Here is an 18,728-nt window from a genome sequence, read left to right on the forward strand (position 1 = left end):
TTTTCTACATTTCCAGCAGGTGTCTTGTAGTGTCGGGTAAACCTTCGCTAATCTCGAGGGGGCATGTACCATCTGTAAAAAAGTTTATAAAAATTTTCTTTGTATGCTGCTGATAGTGTAATTTTTGATATTGTGTTCCATGTTCTTTCCCAATCCGCTAAGTGTATTTCTTGTTGGATGTTTTTGGCCCAGGCTGTCATAGGATTTTTGATTGTGTCTTTTATTCTTTCTTGTTCGAGGAGCAGTTGGTAAATTTTGGTGATCTGTCTGTTCTCATGTCCTATCAAAATTTTATCTAGACTTTTAGTGGAGATTTCAATGCCAGGCGCTTGTCTATCTTTATTATATCTGGATTTTATTTGTGTATAAGTCCACCAATCTATCTTGTAATTTTGTGATTCCAGTTCCTGTCTAGAATTGTTTTCTATATGTATGGTTCAATTTCCCACCTTTTAGCTAACATAACTGGATGTAGAACTTGAAAAGCATGAATTAGGGAGGTATCTAATAACTATTTACTAGCTTTTAACATGTGAAATAAAGATTTTATTTCAATAGGAGCTGCAAATCTTAGCAACACATTTTCTGGCTAGTTTATTTAGGTCAGAAGTTCTGTGTGTGTCTACTTCTTACTAGATTTCTTAGATCAATAGCAGCATGCTCCCTCCTTCTTTCCTTCCTTCCTTCCTTCCTTCCCAGGCATACCTCAAACTTGAACATGCACACATTTGTCCTTGTCATCTTGGTTATCTAATGTTCACTGTGCAAGTTGGTCCTGCTGCTTCTTGTTGCTAAGGTTCAATGCCATTGTTGACTTAAGTGCTTTGCAGTACCCTCCATTTTTTCATGGTGCTTTTGATTGTTGTTCAACTCTTCTTCTGCACTTTGATCAACCCTGATTAGATTTCAACCCTGGGAAGCAGGCATTGGCAAACCACTCCTGAAATATTGCCAAGAAAATGGGACTGACTCAAAAGCACAAAGCAGAAAAATAAATATATAATGATAAAATAATCATATGCTTTCACTTACATATGGTACACAAATACACATCTATCTGCACCTTTTTCCATGATCAGCAGCATTATGCAGAATGCTAACACATAATTCATTTGTCATCATTCCACTTTTTCCGAATAGGTTTTGCGGATTATTTTTGAAGCAACATTTTTTGTTCATTTGTGCAACATTTGTGGAGTATCTAACATGATGTACTATATCTAAAACCAATGTTTGACTTTTCCTAGTATTGTCCTTACAAAAACTTTAGTCTGTCACAATATTTATACATATATATATATATATTCAGGTTTGGATTTTATTTATTTAATCTTTCTTTGATCTCCTTCCCAGAATCGAGTTAAAGAACACATCGGGACCTTGACCTTAATCAAGATAAATGCAAAATCTACAGTTGGTCAATAGCTTTATTATTAGGTTAACTAAAATTTCACAAAAGTGAGCAAGCTTTTAAATTCTCCAGATCTTTTTTCAAGAAGATGTATAAATTTGAAGTGCAGATAACATCTGCCTAATGGAGGGTTCGGAAGAATTCAAAAGCTTGCTTCCTGTAGAGCAGTGATGGCGAAACTGCGCATGTGTGCTTGCCCAAACTGAAAGGCATGCATGTGCCCGAACATGCACATGGACATACGCAGACATGCACAGACATGCACACATATGCAACAGAGACCCAAAGTCCATCTGGCCAGCAGGAGATGGAGCAATCCAACATCGGCAATTGAGCAAGAGGCAGGATCTTTTAGGTTTATTGGATTGGTTTATTTTCCTTTTTTGAGCTTCTGTTTCATCGTTTGCAGGGAAATAGAAGCTCATGAAATAAATGCCACAGAGATCTGACCTGGGGCGATGGTGCACATGCCAGCAGAGAGGGCTCTGCGTGCCACCTCTGGCACATGTGCCACAGGTTCGCCATCACAGCTGTAGAGTCTCTAGTTCAGTGATGGCGAACCTTTTCTTCCTCGGGCAATCCTCGGGCAATCATACATTCCTAAGTGCCCAAACCCATAATTCAGTGCCTGGGGAGGACAAAAACAGCTTCCCCCACCCCCTGGATAACCCCCCTTGGAAACGGCCTGTTTCCTAACTTCTGGTGGGCCTAGTAGGTTCATGTTTCACCCTCCCCTGGCTCCTCTGGAGCCGGGGGAGGGTAAAAATGCCCTCCCCCATCCCTCCAGAGGCTCTTTGGAAGCCAAAAACACCCTCCCAGGGCCTTTGTGTGAGCCAAAAATCAGCTGGCTGGCATACACATGCACATTGGATCTAGGGCAATGGCTTGCGTGCCAGCAGATATGGCTCTGTGTGCCACCTGTGGCAACCGTGCCATAGGTTCACCACTACTCTAGTTTGTCCTCTGGCCATCCAGCAGCAGCGTTCCCCATAAGTTGCGTGCGTGTGCATGCGCACGCCCCAAAATACCCCCCCCGCGCACCCTTTTCCACGGGTGTGCGCTCCCCATCCCCCTGCCAGCCCGTGGGTGTGTGTGTGCGGGGGCGGGGAGGTGCCGGAAGTAGGAGGAAAGGGAGCCCCGGCCGCCCCTGCCTCCCCACGGTGCAGGGCGCGACTTCTTCCACGGCGGCGGCTTCTCAGGACGAAAGCGCTCCCAGCCAGGGAGCTGTGAGAGGGCTTTCTCCATGCGCTTCGTGAATGCCCGCCCTGCCCCTCTCACAGCCCCTTCTCTGGGAGCATTTTCGTCCTGGAGCATTTCAGCAAGGGGACTGCAGTAGAGGCAGGGCAGGCATTCCCGAAGCGCTCGGAGAAAGGGCTCTCACAGCCCCCCTCGCTAACAGAGAGAGTGGGAGAGAGAAAGTAAGTGAGAAAGAGAGAGAGAGAGAAAGGGGGGGAGAGAGATAGCAAGAGAGAGAAGAGAAAGAAAGAAAGAGAGATAGAAAGAAAGAAAGAGTGAGAGAGAAAGAAAGCAATAGAAAGAGAGAAAGAAAATGAGAGAGAAAGAGAGAGAGAGAGCAAGAGGGGAAGAGAGATAGAAAGAGAGGGAGAGAGAAAGTGAGAAAAAGAGAGAGAGAGAGCAAGAGGGGTAGAGAGAAAGAGAGAGAAATGACTCTTGATTTAAAGCATATGGTAAAAAGCACCCAAATAATAACAGAGAAAAAAAAACCCCCAGCCGTTTGTGTGTGTGAGCTAATGGACTTTAGTCTCTATTTTAACTGCCTAGATCTGTATCCTACTCAGTGGCTAGTTAAAATAGAAAGCTACCAGATGTGGTTTATTATCTCCTTAGTGTAGGATAAACAGGCTCTACCAGAGAGGGCAGCTTTTATTGTCAGAGGAAAATGCTTTCCCCCCACAGGTGAACAGAAGCTTGCTGGAACTCAGCTGGAAGGATGGGAGACAAACCAAGCATCTGACCTTCTTCCTCTAGAGAAGGCAAAATATAAGTTGATTTCTGTTGTGAGTGGTCCATGAACGGGTTCAGTAGTGACAGATTCTAAGGAGGATGAACCGGGCACATCTTGGTACTCTAGACCAGCATTCTTGCCAGCTGAATCGGAGAGTGAGAGTGAGGGACAGCTGGAACCCGAGGAACCTCCAGAGACTATAGAAACCCCAAGAATGGTAATGTCTGACTCAGAGGGGCAGAAGGACATTGAGGATCAGGAGCCCCTATTAGATGCCCATGTCAGAAGGTTTAGAAGCAGACAGGAATAGCTTTATGGGAAAAGTTTTAGAAAATGTCAATGGAAAAAAGTCTAATCTAAGAAACAATTGACCATGCCCAGTCTGTATATAAGGGAGGATTTCTGGGTAAAGAGGTGCGGATTTATAATGTTGGTGGTGAGTGAAGCCTTAAACAGGCTCTTTGGCGGACAAGGACTTGGCAGGGGCCACTCTAGTACCTGGGCTGTTTACAACACAAACTTTCATCATCAGCCTTATTTGAGATTCATAGCTGCCATGGACAGGAAACCTAGGGTTGATGTTCCCCTGCATCAATCCAGAAGACAAAAGAGAAAAGGGGGTTGGAGAGAAACACTCCAGTTAGCAAGGTATTATCTCCACATGCTTCATTCCAAGTTGCTGCTGTTGCTGCTGTGAGAATGGAAGCCAGCGAAGTAGAGAATTTTTTCCCCATCTTCCCAGGAGTAAGGGGCTACTTGTGGCCAAGCCCTGAGCTCCCCTGAGTCCAGTTGCCAAGATGCTATCTCCTCACGCTTCTTCCCCTTGGGCACTTTAGATTTGCTTTGGAGTTTTGCCTGAGAGAATGTCACTTGCTTGGAGGGGTCAGGGTGGGCAGTTAGAGGAGCACCAATAATGACAAATGGCCTTAGTCTGACCAGGAGTGGCTGGGAGGGGAGAGAAGGGGTGAGGTTGCAGCCAATTCGCCAAACTAAACAAACAGTTTTCCTACCAGTTCTAGTGAACCGGTGGTAACCAGCTGAATCCCACCACTAAGCCATGGATTTCTCCCCTCAACTGCATCCATAAAGAACAACATAATATAGTTCTTCAGGGTATGAATCAAATGAAAAAGCAATGGATGGCACCAACCTAAACTGTACTGTGAACATTTCTCCCACAATTGTAATTAATAGTTCTGCTATTGTCTCTCTGAGCCTGTCAGAAGATAATATTGGCACCATCTGCTTGATTGCTTCAGAATTGACCTTGAAAATTTAGCAAGGTTCCATCTTCTTAACCATGTTATTTATATCTATCTAAAGCAGCTGGATCTGTAGAGTAGAATTTGTCTTTGGGGCGTAAGCTGTCAGTGTACATAAAAGATATAAGTGATAAATCATCAGAACAAGTTGCTGTTGAAGCTGACACAACTGGCACACATGCATGCCTACACACAAACATTACTAAAATTTAGCCACAGCCTTAGCCTGACATTTTGGGGAGATTTTTACATTGCAACATATAAGGTTTTTTTTCATATTTAATGTTTAAATATGAACATTTAAAAATTTAAATAATGTTTAAATATGAACATTTAAATATGAATACCGCACACAAAGACAACTAGACACAAGAACAGTTTTTCCCCAAATGCCATCACTCTGCTAAACAAATAATTCCCTCAACACTGTCAAACTATTTACTAAGTCTGCACTACTATTACAACTAATTTTTTCTCATCATTCCTATCACCCATCTCCTTCCACTTATGACTGTATGATTGTAACTTGTTGCTTGCATCCTTAAGATTTTTATAAACATTGATTGTTTCCTGATTGCTTATTTGACCCCTATGACAATCATTAAGTGTTGTACCTCATGATTCTTGACAAATGTATATTTTCTTTTATGTACACTGAGAGCATATGCATCAAAGACCAATTCCTTGTGTGTCCAATCACACTTGACCAATAAAGAATTCTATTCTATTCTATTTATGTAAACTTGCCAACAAATACTCAGAAATGAGTAGAAAGTAAATCAATTCAAAGTTTTCCAGTCTATTGAAATTATATCTAAGCAGAAGACACACATATTGCACCATGAATATATCAATTTCAATTATTTGGATTCACAACAAAATCCCTTGTTTTAGAATAATTCTTCAGATGGTATCACACGCAGTTATCATAACATGAACTTTTATTTCTTCTTCTTCATCATCATTCATCATCATCATAACCATACTTAATATTTTTTTTATTTATTTCAAAATAGGCTGGGAACAATGTAGTCTGTGTGATTCCCATCAATAAGTCCGTCTCCATTGTTGGGAACAAACCAGCAGGGGATATTGGCGCCCTGCTGGATATCAGCTACGTAATCCTTCTGATGCCCCCTACAATATAACACAGAAAGCAATAAGCTCAGAGCATCCAATTCATGCAAGTGTGTCAGTGTCAGCTAAAATGTCAGTCTCTCTTTACCTGGTTACTGTCAGCTGGTTATTTTTCACAATCATGGTGGCATCTGGTTTTTCTGGATCCGATTCAGAATGGACCTCAAGTATATCAAAGTCGATTGGGTGGAAAAATTGCCCTTAAAATAAACATGACAGCACCAACACTAATGATTAATCAGTTGCCAGTCATTTTAGAGCAAAACAGGAACTTGATTAAATAGTTGTCAGTCACTCAAGAGCAAATCATAAGAGATACATCTTGCATTTGGCAGTACTAATTCTGACTATAGGTTGGATGTAACTACATTACATATTGAGGTCTAATTCTATTTTTATTTATACAGAAATGTGGCATACAGTACATTACTCTCTGCTTTCAAAGAACTTGCCTTATATGGGTCACAATTCCATTGAGATTGGTAATGGGCACTAAGATTCAATTTTAAAATAGGGCTATTTGGCTGGTCCAAAATACTGCTTTGGAAATTGCTTGAGTCTTGTGTATTAGTGTTTACAGAGATAAAGTAATACAGATAAGATAAAATGGCTCTAGAAAATTACTATTGTGTACAGCTGCTGTACAATGGCTCTTGATGGGTCTTCATAGCATAGTTGGTTTTTTTTCTTGTCCCCATATTAAAGAAGAAACTTGTTAATTAGGGAGCAGTTTTTTCTTTAATATGGGAAGGAGAAAAGCCCCGAGTCAAAATAGTTGGCTACATTATCCTCGTCTATCAAATTGTTTCTTTCAAGGTCCAGAAAAGAGATGGGGAAAATTGGTGATTCCAACGTTCATTTCTATTCTATAATTAAAGGATTAAATCTCAGTTAATCAAAACATTAATTAATATAGAACTCTCTATGCTAATTACCTAGAAAATAGTTTCCAGTTAATTTGGAAAGTTCTAGAGGTTTTTTTTTAATATAGATATTAATCTTCAGTTAATAAATTATCATTTTATTCATTTTACTTTTTATTTTATTTCCTAAATGTTATGCTGCCGAACTCCTACATACAATGAGTCTTTTCTATTGTTATCAATGTTCATCTCTTTCTCTCTGTACTTCTGCTTGTCTTTTGCCCCATTCTGCCAGGTAACTGTTTTTGATGTTTGCTGATCTTTAATAAATAAACATAGGGATATATTTATTGCGGCCTATGTCAGATGGTGTTCCCTAATCTGAACATAGGAATCAAATGGAATGTGCTTGGAAATAACTCATAAGAATACCCCTCCGGGGATGGGCTGCTGTGAGTTTGCACGGGTTTGGCCAATACTCTAGCTAAGGGATTGCACAGATTTGGCCAATCCTCTAACTAAGATTCTGTGCAGTTCAGCCAACCCACAAATTCCACCCCCTGGCTGGGTCTGCCCACCCCATCCTGCCCTCCCAGGAGTCCCCATGTGGCCTGTTTTGGATGCCAGTTAAGTACAGGGTCCGCGTGGAGGCTCGGGGAGGATGAAAATGGCCTCCTCACCACGGCGGAGAGGTTGACTAGGCCACACGAACCATGGCCATGTCCACCCAGCAAACAGGCAGAGAATCTGTTGTTAAAATTTCTGAAGCCCAGATCTGACACACACCCCAAAAAAACCTTACCAAGACCTCAACAACTTTGATACACAATAAATAATAACAGAAGGCACTATCCAGAAATAAACACTGCATTGTTCGCAACAAACAAATGTAAAAAGCAAATGTTTCTGACTGTTTAATCTCATGTCAAGTCAGTCAGCAGTTTAACCTCATGCCATTTCAGGAGACTATATGCCTTATGAAATAAAAAGCAGTGAAAAAACAAAACAAAACAAAGCAACATCTTTGAATTACCTAGTAAACCATGAGTTTGTTCAGATAATCTGTGACTATCCATCATGTAAAATCCCAGGAAATCTTGGCGTAGTTGATCTTTCCACACTTGGTGTAGAACAACAATAAACTTTGCTCCATTATCCATTGAAACCTCTAAGCTCTCCTTTCGTTTGATCATTAGGGCCAAACTAAGGGGGGATAGAGAAACCAAGCAGGAAAAAAGTGATTATTAGTATACATAATGCAGAGATTCGAATCAGGAAAATTGGTTACAAGGGGAGAACCATTTCTGGAGAAGGCATCTGCAAGCACATGGGTATTGTTTAAATGAAGCCCGGCATTAAATTTTGCTGCAGCCTAATAGTTCAGGCCCTCAACCATGTTCAGTTTCAAAAATAAAAACACCCATAAAAATCCTGTACAATGCCTTGTTTCCTCACTTTGTCAAAATTAGATTTCTCAACTTAGATTACTCAATTGCAACTGAAATCAGTCCTAGAAAATCACCTACCTTTTAAATATATAACTGCTATACTTTTGGATGGCACATTTTCATAGATAAACCAAAGTAAGTGGTGTCTGTATGGGTAGTCGTCAATTTATAATCATTCCTTTAGTGACCAAAATTACAATGGCACTGAAAAAGGTGACTTGTGACTGTTTATTATACTTATGACTGTTGCTGCATCCGTGTGGCCACATGATCAAAATTCAGATGCTTGGGAACATTCATATTTATAGTGGTTGCAATGTTCTGGGATCATGTGATTACTTTCTGACAAGCAAAGTCAATGGGGAAGCCATATTCATTTATCAGTGTTATACGTTGTCTCCGAAGTGATTTAACTGTTGTTCATAAAATCATACATCATAATGTACTCCCTGTCAGTGACTACTTCACCTTTAACAACAACAACACAAGAGCACGTAATAGATACAAACTGAATGTAAATCGCTCCAAACTTGACTGCAGAAAATACGATTTCAGCAATAGAGTGATCACCGCCTGGAACTCATTACCTGACTCTGTTGTTGCTTCCCCCAACCCCAAAATCTTCAACCTTACATTATCTACAATTGACCTCTCCCCTTTTCTAAGAGGTCTGTAAGGGGTGTGCATAAGTGCACTTATGTGCCTAATGTCCCTGTCCTACTGTCTTATTATCCTTTCTATTACTACGTTCTACTTATGCTATGTTATGTTATGTTAATATATACTATAATACTATACTTGTTTGACAAATAAATAAATAAATAAATTAAATGGATGACTGCAGTCATTCATTTCAGAACTAGGGTAAGAAAAGTCAGGAAAAATCGAGCAAAATTCACTTAACAACTGTTTTGCTAAACAATAGAAATTTGTAGTCAATTGTAGTTGTAAGTCGAGGACTACCTGTAATGGTGTTTCTCAATCTTGGAAGCTTTAAGATATGAGAAATTCTGGCTGGAGAATTGTGGAGATTGAAGTCAACACATCCCAAAGTTACTAAGTGTGACTTTGGTAACAGAAAAAGCATTCTAATCATAGACTCCATATCCTTTTCCTGATGTTTTTATCTCAGTCCCAGTGCCATAAGCAGATTCTTTCTTGAAATATTATCCCACTTTACCAATTATTTATATGGGCAGTCAGTTTTTTTAGATAATTAGAACATGGGTATATAATTTACTTAAATATAGGCCATATGAAGCATCTGATATATGTAGAATAAATATATTTCAGTATATATTTTAATGTTGACTGGTTACATTTCATTGGCCATATAGAATGTTTTATACTTCACATAATTATTTTTTATAAAGTATGCCTCCTGTTTTCAAAGGAAATTATAGCATGTCGTCTTTCCCTATAGCTGAATTTATTTAGATTTACCCCATTTCATTTATATTAGGACTGGGTAAACTTGTTTCCTTGTGAAGGTCACCTTCTTTCAGGGTTAGTCTATTGGGGGACTGCATTGTTAATAGAGTTGAAACCAACAGACATGAATAGCAAGAGTCCAAAGGGAGGGTAGACATAGAAATAATGTGTGGGAAGATTCATTCTTTATGACATTCTTTTTTTCCTCATCACATTCTGCAAAGAAATAAGGATAACCTGTCAGAAATCTGGTCTGTTATCTTGCCTTAGGCTTTTGGAATTTTGGAATAGACTATGAGAGTGGTTCTCAACCTGGGGGTAGAGGCCCCTTTGGAAGGCGAACAACCATTTCACAGGGGTCGCCTAAGACCATGGGAAAAGAAAAAATTCCTATGGTGTTAGTAACTATTCTGGCGCCCATTATTCTGGAACATATTTTTACAATCTGACCAATCAGGCGTTTACAGTGGGAGTATTCCTCTGACCTTCCTGCCCATCAGTTTAAAGCTCTGTTGGGAGAATTGGTGCTAGACTTGTGCTAGACTTATGGTTGGGGGTCACCACAACATGAGGAATTGTATTAAGGGGTCACAGCATTAGAAAGGTTGAGAACCACTGGACTAAGAGATCTGCAAAATTACAGCAGCTTTAAGTTTGTTTGTTTGTTTGTTTATTGATTTGATTTGATTTGATTTGATTTGATTTGATTTGATTTGATTTGATTTGATTTGATTTGATTTGATTTGATTTGATTTGATTTGATTTGATTTGATTTGATTTGATTTGATTTGATTTGATTTGATTTGATTTGATTTGATTTGATTTGATTTGATTTGATTTGATTTGATTTGATTTGATTTGATTTGATTTGATTTGATTTGATTTGATTTGATTTGATTTGATTTGATTTGATTTGATTTGATTTGATTTCCGCCCCTCTCCGTAGACTCATCCCTGATTTAAGAATAACAGTTTTATATATTAGGAATATAAAAAGCTCACCCGGGTTGTTGTAAGTCAACTTCATGAAACCAACTGAATACTCTCTTTTTCATACCATTTTGAAGGATGATAGTTTGAGTTGTTATTTCAAGCCTTGCATTCTGATTCATAGTTACAATCCCGAGTTTTCCAAAATATGTATTCTCTGGTCTTACATTGTTGATGTTCTTTTTATCGCCAATAAGCTGTCCATTGACGGTAAAGCCTAAAGTCCAGAAGTGATGTTAAAGGGATGTCATATGTATAAATAACATTTTTTTAAATGTTTTTTTCCAGGGGGCAGAATTCCATACTGCATATTTTCTATTAAACAGGGATTGATTCTAATGAAAATTAAATGTTTTATTTCTCCCCCCCCCATCTTAATTACAGCATACAGTATTCCCTTACCATAATATTGTATTTGTACTGAAAATAAAGTCATTGATCCCCTCTTGTACTTTAAGCAATCTTGAAATGTTTAGTGTAATGAATTATGCTTCTTAGAGTAATTTAATTTTCTCAATCTCCTTTAATTGGGGATAACAACATATTTATTACTTTAGAGAATAACAGAGTGGGTTATATATAGGCAAGTAGTTTTTCCAAAGGGCAATAACTACTTATTGGTAATTCCAGCATTTAGAAGTCATATATTCTAGTGAAGGTAGCTCTGAAACACATATATCACATTCTGAAACCTTTCCAATTAAAAAAAAATATCAATTTCTACTGTATCTGGATGTGTTCCATGATTTAAAATCACATCCTTTCTAATAATTTGCTATTGTAATAATCTCTTGTAGATTTGTGCCTAAGAATCACCACGGCTTCCTTGAAGTCAGCTCATCTTTTGACATTGGTTACAATACTTTCAAGGTGTTGTTATCTAAAGTTGGCGCAAATAAAAAGCCATGCTGAACTAACAAACTGGTATATACACTCAAAACTAAAGGATATAATCTATCTTGAGATATATTGATGATGAGTGGATTTTTGTATATAGCAGAAGCATTGATAAACTTAGGCAACCCTCGAATACATTGTCCACATGTTAGCAACTTTGATGAATTCTTGAGATACATTAGCAGGACATGGAATCAATGTATAAGTGGCTATAATGAAACAGTATAATGGATGAACATTTGGAGTAGCATACCTACATTATCTCTTATATGATCATATAGACTTGGCTCAATTTTTCAATAATAACCTAACCAAAGCATGAAAATCACTCCTGGTGGATTGAAAAGTGGTGGTGGTGGGGAGATACTTACATTCTGTAGTGATATTTTTACTATCTACCTGTGTTATCAGACTTTAAAATATGGGATTGTCAGCAACTAATCTAACAATGTGGAACCCCAGTATATGCACCTCCTACATGGCAAGCATTCTGGATTCATAACACTTAAGCAGGTCTTGTGAAGAGAGTAGTAGAAGCTTCCTTAGTATTAGTCAAATATCAAAGACAGTGACAGCTGAGGTTCACTGTCTAGTATGGAAATGGGATATTTGGATATACCAGAAGAAGCAAGTACTGTAAATCAAGATCAGAAAAAGCCCCTAATTCCACTTAAAAAATAAGCAATCCAAATCTGAAAAGCTTTGACAGTCAGCCTGGGCATTATAAAAAAGAGAATATATGTTATCTGTTTCTTACATATATACATGAAAGAATTTACATGTTGGTTTATTTTTATTTATTTTTATTTGTTTATCTGCATATTCTTTATCCAAAGGAAAAGAGACCTCAAAGAAATCAAATGGAATTAGATAGGCAATGAACTAATCTAGGAGTGCAATATCTTTTTTACTTATAATCACAGTTTCAGAAAAGAAAGGCTCACCTGTAACTGGATCTCTTATCAAATTTAACACTATCCCTGGCTCTTCATTAATATTGAAACAAAGGGCATCTTCTTTCTGGGGTACGGCTATGATAAAGTGTGGGTCTCCATCAACTGCAAAGAAGAAATTACATCAAAATCATGCTTCCATCAACGGGGCATTTTATTTCAATGACTTTTTTTGTGTGTATCATTTAAAATAAAACAGTAGAACGTAGAATAAAATGTATAGAAAGATACAGAGTTTCTATTCAGTATATTTCTGCAATGCCCTTACAGTAGAAAGAACATTCAGGGCAACATTATTGTAACATGGGCCTTAGGCTTAATCCAACGTTGGAAATTGAGAAGAGGAGGTCATTGATTTTATTATCTTGTTATGTAATCATCTCTAGTTGATGATTGAGGGAGCTGAGGAAAAAAATAAGGCCCGTCTCTTTCACAGGCAGCAATTGTACTAGATAAGATCCATTCCTTGATGGGGTTCCCATTTTAAAGTACGGCACAAGATGTTCCAGTCCACATACAACATTTGGCTGTTCTGTCTATTTGTGTGTGTGTGTGTGTGTGTTAGATATTTATGAATTCTATAAAAGAAACTTACCACTAGAATAATGGTAAGAGGGAACTTTAAGTAGATAGTCGGCCCCTGGTTGGCTTCCTGCATAACAGAAAAAGAAAAATAAAACAATTTTTCCCACATGTTGTGATTGTAGGGATATCAGTTAATATGCTGCTCCATTTCAATAATAGGCCAGGTTCACATTTGGGGCACGGAAAGGCAATATTTGGGGGGAGGCAAGGATTACATAACATTTGAAGGAAGGATGGGACAATCGGGAAATGAGATGAAATCTGTGTGGGTATCTTGCATGTTCAAAGTCTGAGATGATTTGTTTTTTTGTTTTTTTTTTGTTTTGTTTCTGTTTTTCTTAGTCTGAGTATAGTGCTTTAGAAATTACACCTAATTAAGATTTGTCCTGCACAGATTTCTTGTATTTAGTGCCTCAGAATATTGGAAGATAAGGTAGCTCATTTTCACTATTTGGCAAAAAAGGAAAAATATTTTGTCCAAAAGGAAGCAAAAGAATTGAGTCCTACCTGTGACTTTGGGCAATGGATTATTCACATGTGATTTACTGATGGACTGGAATCATTCATAGAATAAAGTTGTAAGAGAGATTTCCCTGATTTTCTTTATCACTTAAAAAGCCTCTATATCTCACTACAGTATTAAACCCTTCCTTACCCATAATTGCCATATTACCACGATGGTCCCAGTTCGGACCAGTTTCCTGAACTGGTAACAAACCGCTGGTGATGTCATGATGATGTCATGGAACCGGTTCAGTGGGTGGCAATCCATGGAGGCCACCATATATTTTCTTGAATTTTTTAAAATTCTTTTTTTTTTGGAGATTTTTCTCTTTTTCTCCCTTGTTTTCATGTGCAGAAGCTGAGTTTCTGGCAGCGCGCATGTGTTGCCATCTTGTTTTGAGCTTTTTTTTGGTATTGTGCATACGTGTGCGTGCACCCATGAGGTGCAGCCACATGGCGCGGGAGGTAGCAGGCAAGCAGGGAGGTAAGTTAGAACCCACCCCTGGCTCCGAGTTGGAGAACTGGTGGAAGGGTAATAACTGCTGCAAGAGGGAGGCGGAGAAGGAAGGCAGCACATGGGAGATCATTACGAGTAAACTGCAGTAGGATCTCTGCAAGCTTCTCTCATAAGCCAAGCCAGCTGGGGAAAACACATGGGAAGGGATCCAGTGCTGTGCCATCCTTGTCGCCAGTGTTCAATTCCACAATATTGAGGCAGGCATCCTCATTGCCAGTGTTCAGTTCCACAATATTGAGGCAGGCATGGAGGGAAGTAGGCGGCTTTATTACAAAGGAAAGCAAATGAAGCAGCAATGGCAATTATTATTATTATTATTATTATTATTATTATTATTATTATTATTATTATTATTATTTATTAGATTTGTATGCCGCCCCTCTCCGAGGACTCGGAGCGGCTCACAACAAAAATAGATACAATAAAATACAAATCTAATATAAACTATATTAAGACCCCATTATTATAAAAAGCTAACAATTCTAAAACAATCATACCAATCTCATATGTTGAGTCAGGAAAGGTAAGGGGAGAGGTCAATCCCCCCATGCTTGGCGGTATAGATGGGTGTTCAACAACTTACAGAAGGCAAGGAGGATGGGGGCAATTCGAATCTCAGGGGGGAGTTGATTCCAGAGGGCCGGGGCCACCACAGAGAAGGCTCTTCCCCTAGGTCCTGCCAGATGACATTTTTTAGTCGATGGGACCTGGGGAAGGCCGACTCTGTGGGACCTAATCGGCCACTGGGATTCGCGCGGCAGAAGGTGGTCCTGTAGGTATTCTGGTCTGATGCCATGTAGGGCTTTATAGGTCATTACCAACACAACGACCACAACAACCCAGGAAATGGTGGGCTCTGCCTTTTAAATCAGAGTGTGGCAGCCAATCAATGCAACAGAAACTCCCGCCAAAGATTTGGCCAATTGGGAGTGACCTGGCTGTTGCTGGGACATAACACTTCCCTCCATCCATACCTTCCCTCCCCTCTGCCATTTCTCCCTCCCAGAACATGGGAGCCTAGCCTGCGACGGAAGCACGTGGGATAATCCTAGCTGCAGAAACTTACCACTGATGTAATAGTGAGGGATATATGTAGGTGGATAGTTGGATACTACTGCATAAAAATAAAGAAAAACAAAACAATTATTCCCACATGTTGTGATTGCAAGGATCAGTTAACATACTGCTCCATTTAAATAATAGCTTTGAAGGCCAGGTTCACATTTAGGGGAGGGAAAGGCAATATTTGGGGGGAGGCAATCATTACATAACATTTGAAGAAAGGATAGGGACAATCGGGAAACCAAGTAATGAGATGAAATCTGTGTGGATATCTTGCATGTTTAAGGTCTGAGATAATGAGCCGGGGTGGCGCAGCAGGTAGAGTGCTGTACTGCAGGCCACTGAAGCTGACTTGTAGATCTGAAGGTCAGCAGTTCAAATCTCATCACCGGCTCAAGGTTGACTCAGCCTTCCATCCTTCCGAGGTGGGTAAAATGAGGACCCGGATTGTGGGGGCAATAGCCTGGCTCTGTTTAAAAAGTGCTATTGCTAACATGTTGTAAGCCGCCCTGAGTCTAAGGAAAAGGGCGGCATAAAAATTGAATAAATAAATAAGTAAGTAAGTAAGTAAGTAAGTAAGTAAGTAAGTAAGTAAATAAATAAATAAATAAATAAATAAATAAATAAATATAAATAATTGATTAGATTTCTATGCCGCACCTCTCCGAGGACTCGGAGCGGCTCACAAAAGCAACAAAATGCAATATGATACAAATCCAATATTAAAACTAATTTAAAAACCCATTATTACTTAAAAAAACCCATTCGATTCTACACAATCACACCATTCTCAAATGCTAGAGTCAGAAAGATGGAGGGGGAAGATTAGTCCCTCCCATGCCTGGCTGCATAAATGGGTCTTTAACATCTTGCGGAAGGCAAGGAGGGTAGGGGCAATTTGAATCTCCAGGGGGAGTTGATTCCAGAAGGCCGGGGCCGCGACACAGAAGGCTCTACCCCTAAATTATGCCAGACGGTATTGTTTAGTCGACGGGACCCGGAGAAGGCCAACTCTGTGGGACCTAATTGGCCGCTGGGATTCGTGTGTCAGAAGGTGGTCCCGTGTTTTGCCATTTTGGGTTTTTTTGGTTTTGTTTCTGATTTTCTTAGTCTGAGTATAGTGCTTCAGAAATTACACCTAATTAAGATTTACCCTGCACAGATTTCTTGTATTTTGTGCCTCAGAATAATGGAAGATATGGTAGCTTCTTTTCACTATTTGGCAATTAAGGTAAGATATTTTGTCCAAAAGGAAGCAAAAGATTTGATGTCTACTTGTGACTTTGGGCAATTATTCATATGCAATTTACTGATGGATTGGAATTATCTCATTCATTGTATAAAGTTGGAAGAGATATTTTCCTGATTTTCTTTATCACTTAAAAAGCCTCTACACCTCACTACACCATCAAACCCTTCCTTACCCATAATTGCCATATTACTACAAGGGTCCCAGAGGTGGGTTCCTCCCAGTTCGAATCAGTTCGCCTGAACCGATAGAAAACTGCTGGTGACGTCATGATGATGTCATGGAACCAGTTAAGTCGGTGCCAGTCCATGGAGGCTGCCATATTTTTTTTGAATTTTTTTAAATTCTTTTTTTATTTACATTTTTAAATATATTTTTTGTTTCCCCCCCTTTTTTCATGTACAGAAGCTGAGTTTCCGGCACTGCGCATGTGTTGCCACCTTGTTTGGGGCTTTTTAATTTTTAATTTTTATTTTTTGTCACTGTGCATGCGCATGCACGCACCCACAAAGTGCAGCCTAATGGCGCGGGAGGTAGCAAACCAGCAGGGAGGTACGTTAGAACCCAACCCTTGCTCTGAGTTGGAGAGCTGGTGGAACGGTGATAACAGCAGCGGGAGGGAAGCGGGGAAGGAGGGGACCACATGGGAGATGCCAAAACTTACAATCATAATCATAGTACGGGATAGATGTAGGTTGAAAGCTGGACACTGGTTCCTTTCCTGCATAAAAGTAAAGAAAAACAAAACAATTGTTCAGTTAACATTTTGCTCCATTTCAATAATAGCTTTGAAGGCCAAGTTCACATTTGGGGCAGGAAGAGGCAATATTTGGGGGGAGGCAAGCATTACATAACATTTGAAGGGAGGATAGGGACAATCGGGAAACCAGTTAATGAGATGAAATCTGTGTGCCTATTTTGCATGTTCAAGGGCTGAGATTTTCATTGTTTTTGCCTTTTTTTCTTCAGAAATTCAGAAATTAACACCTAATTAAGGTTTACCATGCACAGATTCCATGTCTTTTGTGCCTCAAAATAATGGAAGATTATTACTGGATAAGAGAGGGACCTTTGCTCCATCAGGGAGAGAAATGAGTGGAACTTTGGAAGATATGGCACTAATGTATCAAACTATAAAGGACATTATAATAAGAAATCACAAGGATATTAAGAAAGTAATGCATAGCATAGAGAGAAAGCTGGACAATATAATACAAGGGACAATGAATAAGATTAAGATGCCCAGGAAAGGGAGGAGCCAACAGAAAGAACGGAAGAAAAAATAGAACAGACAAACCACCAAATAAAAGAAGAAGATGAGACAAAATAAAAATAACAATGATTGTTGAAAGGGGAAAATACTTTTAAAAAGAGACATGGAGGCAGGAAGATATTTTGGAAAATGAGACAGATACATAGGTAGTTACTTTGAAATCTAGACAGTGGAAGAGAGTAGGGATGAGAGAAATATTTAGATTGAATAATCAGACGGTGGATGCAGACAGAAACAAAGATCTAAGAGAGAAATGTGGAAGGCAAGTCAAAAAATGAATAAGAATTAAAATATTAATGGGGGCAAGATATGATGGTTTAGAAAAAGATATGTCTTTTAATATAGGGGTAGCATGATCATTATACAGTAGTACCTCTAGATACGAGCTGCTCCACATGCGAGTATTCCAAGTTACGAGCCGAGACGCGAGCAAAATTTCTGTTCGACACCTGAGCTCAAATTCGGGATACAAGCCGAGCTTCCACTAGGTGGCGCAAGAATTCCTTGCTTCCAATTATCTCGGCGTGAAAAACAAAGTTTAAAGGCATTCGTTCGAGATACGAGTTGATCGACATACGAGCTCGTGTCTGGAACAAATTAGACTCATATGTCGAGGTACCACTGTATACATTTTTATATAATAAAATAAAAGTAATAATAAAGTGGAAAAAATACAGATTGTATGTTATTATTACTATATGTTTAAATAATATTGTGATTGGCATTGGAATAATATACTGAAACAGTGAATAATTAGATAATGGAAAAACATAACTTAACATTTTATTAAAATGAAAGTGAATAAGAATGAAAGTATTAATCTGGATAAGAAATGAAGGGTAAAAAGGAAATATCTTTTTTAAAAATATAATTGAGGCATGATTAAAAATTAGAATGGAAATAGAAATAAGAGAGTGGGGTTATTAATATTCACATTTTTATATAATGAGATAAAAGCAATAATTAAAGGGAAGGTTAGAAATTAAATAATGAAATTATCATGTATGTGTAACCAATATTTTGATTGGCATGAGAATAATATATTGAAACACTAAATAATTAAATAATGAAAGATTATAACTTAATACAAATACAGTGGTACCTCTACTTAAGAACTTTTCTAGATAAGAACCGGGTGTTCAAGATTTTTTTGCCTCTACTTAAGAACCATTTTCTACTT

General features: G+C 38.7%; 1 protein-coding gene across 2 annotated transcripts in view; it reads right to left on the reverse strand.

Moving 5' to 3' along the window:
• Positions 1-5,562: 5,562 nt before the first annotated feature.
• The window catches only part of LOC139160577 (inter-alpha-trypsin inhibitor heavy chain H3-like), a 30,383-nt gene continuing 17,217 nt past the window's right edge, over positions 5,563-18,728 (reverse strand). For both annotated transcript variants that reach the window (XM_070738625.1, XM_070738624.1), the window contains exons 15-22: positions 16,940-16,996; positions 15,031-15,078; positions 12,954-13,010; positions 12,350-12,463; positions 10,521-10,725; positions 7,673-7,842; positions 5,865-5,976; positions 5,563-5,776 (exon numbers count right to left, since the gene is read on the reverse strand). In XM_070738625.1, the coding sequence (XP_070594726.1) occupies positions 5,647-5,776; positions 5,865-5,976; positions 7,673-7,842; positions 10,521-10,725; positions 12,350-12,463; positions 12,954-13,010; positions 15,031-15,078; positions 16,940-16,996 (893 nt within the window). In that variant the 3' untranslated portion in view covers positions 5,563-5,646. The remainder of the gene's footprint in view (positions 5,777-5,864; positions 5,977-7,672; positions 7,843-10,520; positions 10,726-12,349; positions 12,464-12,953; positions 13,011-15,030; positions 15,079-16,939; positions 16,997-18,728) is intronic.

This window comes from Erythrolamprus reginae, chromosome 2, assembly GCF_031021105.1.
Source record: "Erythrolamprus reginae isolate rEryReg1 chromosome 2, rEryReg1.hap1, whole genome shotgun sequence".
NCBI classification, from domain to species: Eukaryota; Metazoa; Chordata; class Lepidosauria; order Squamata; family Dipsadidae; genus Erythrolamprus; species Erythrolamprus reginae.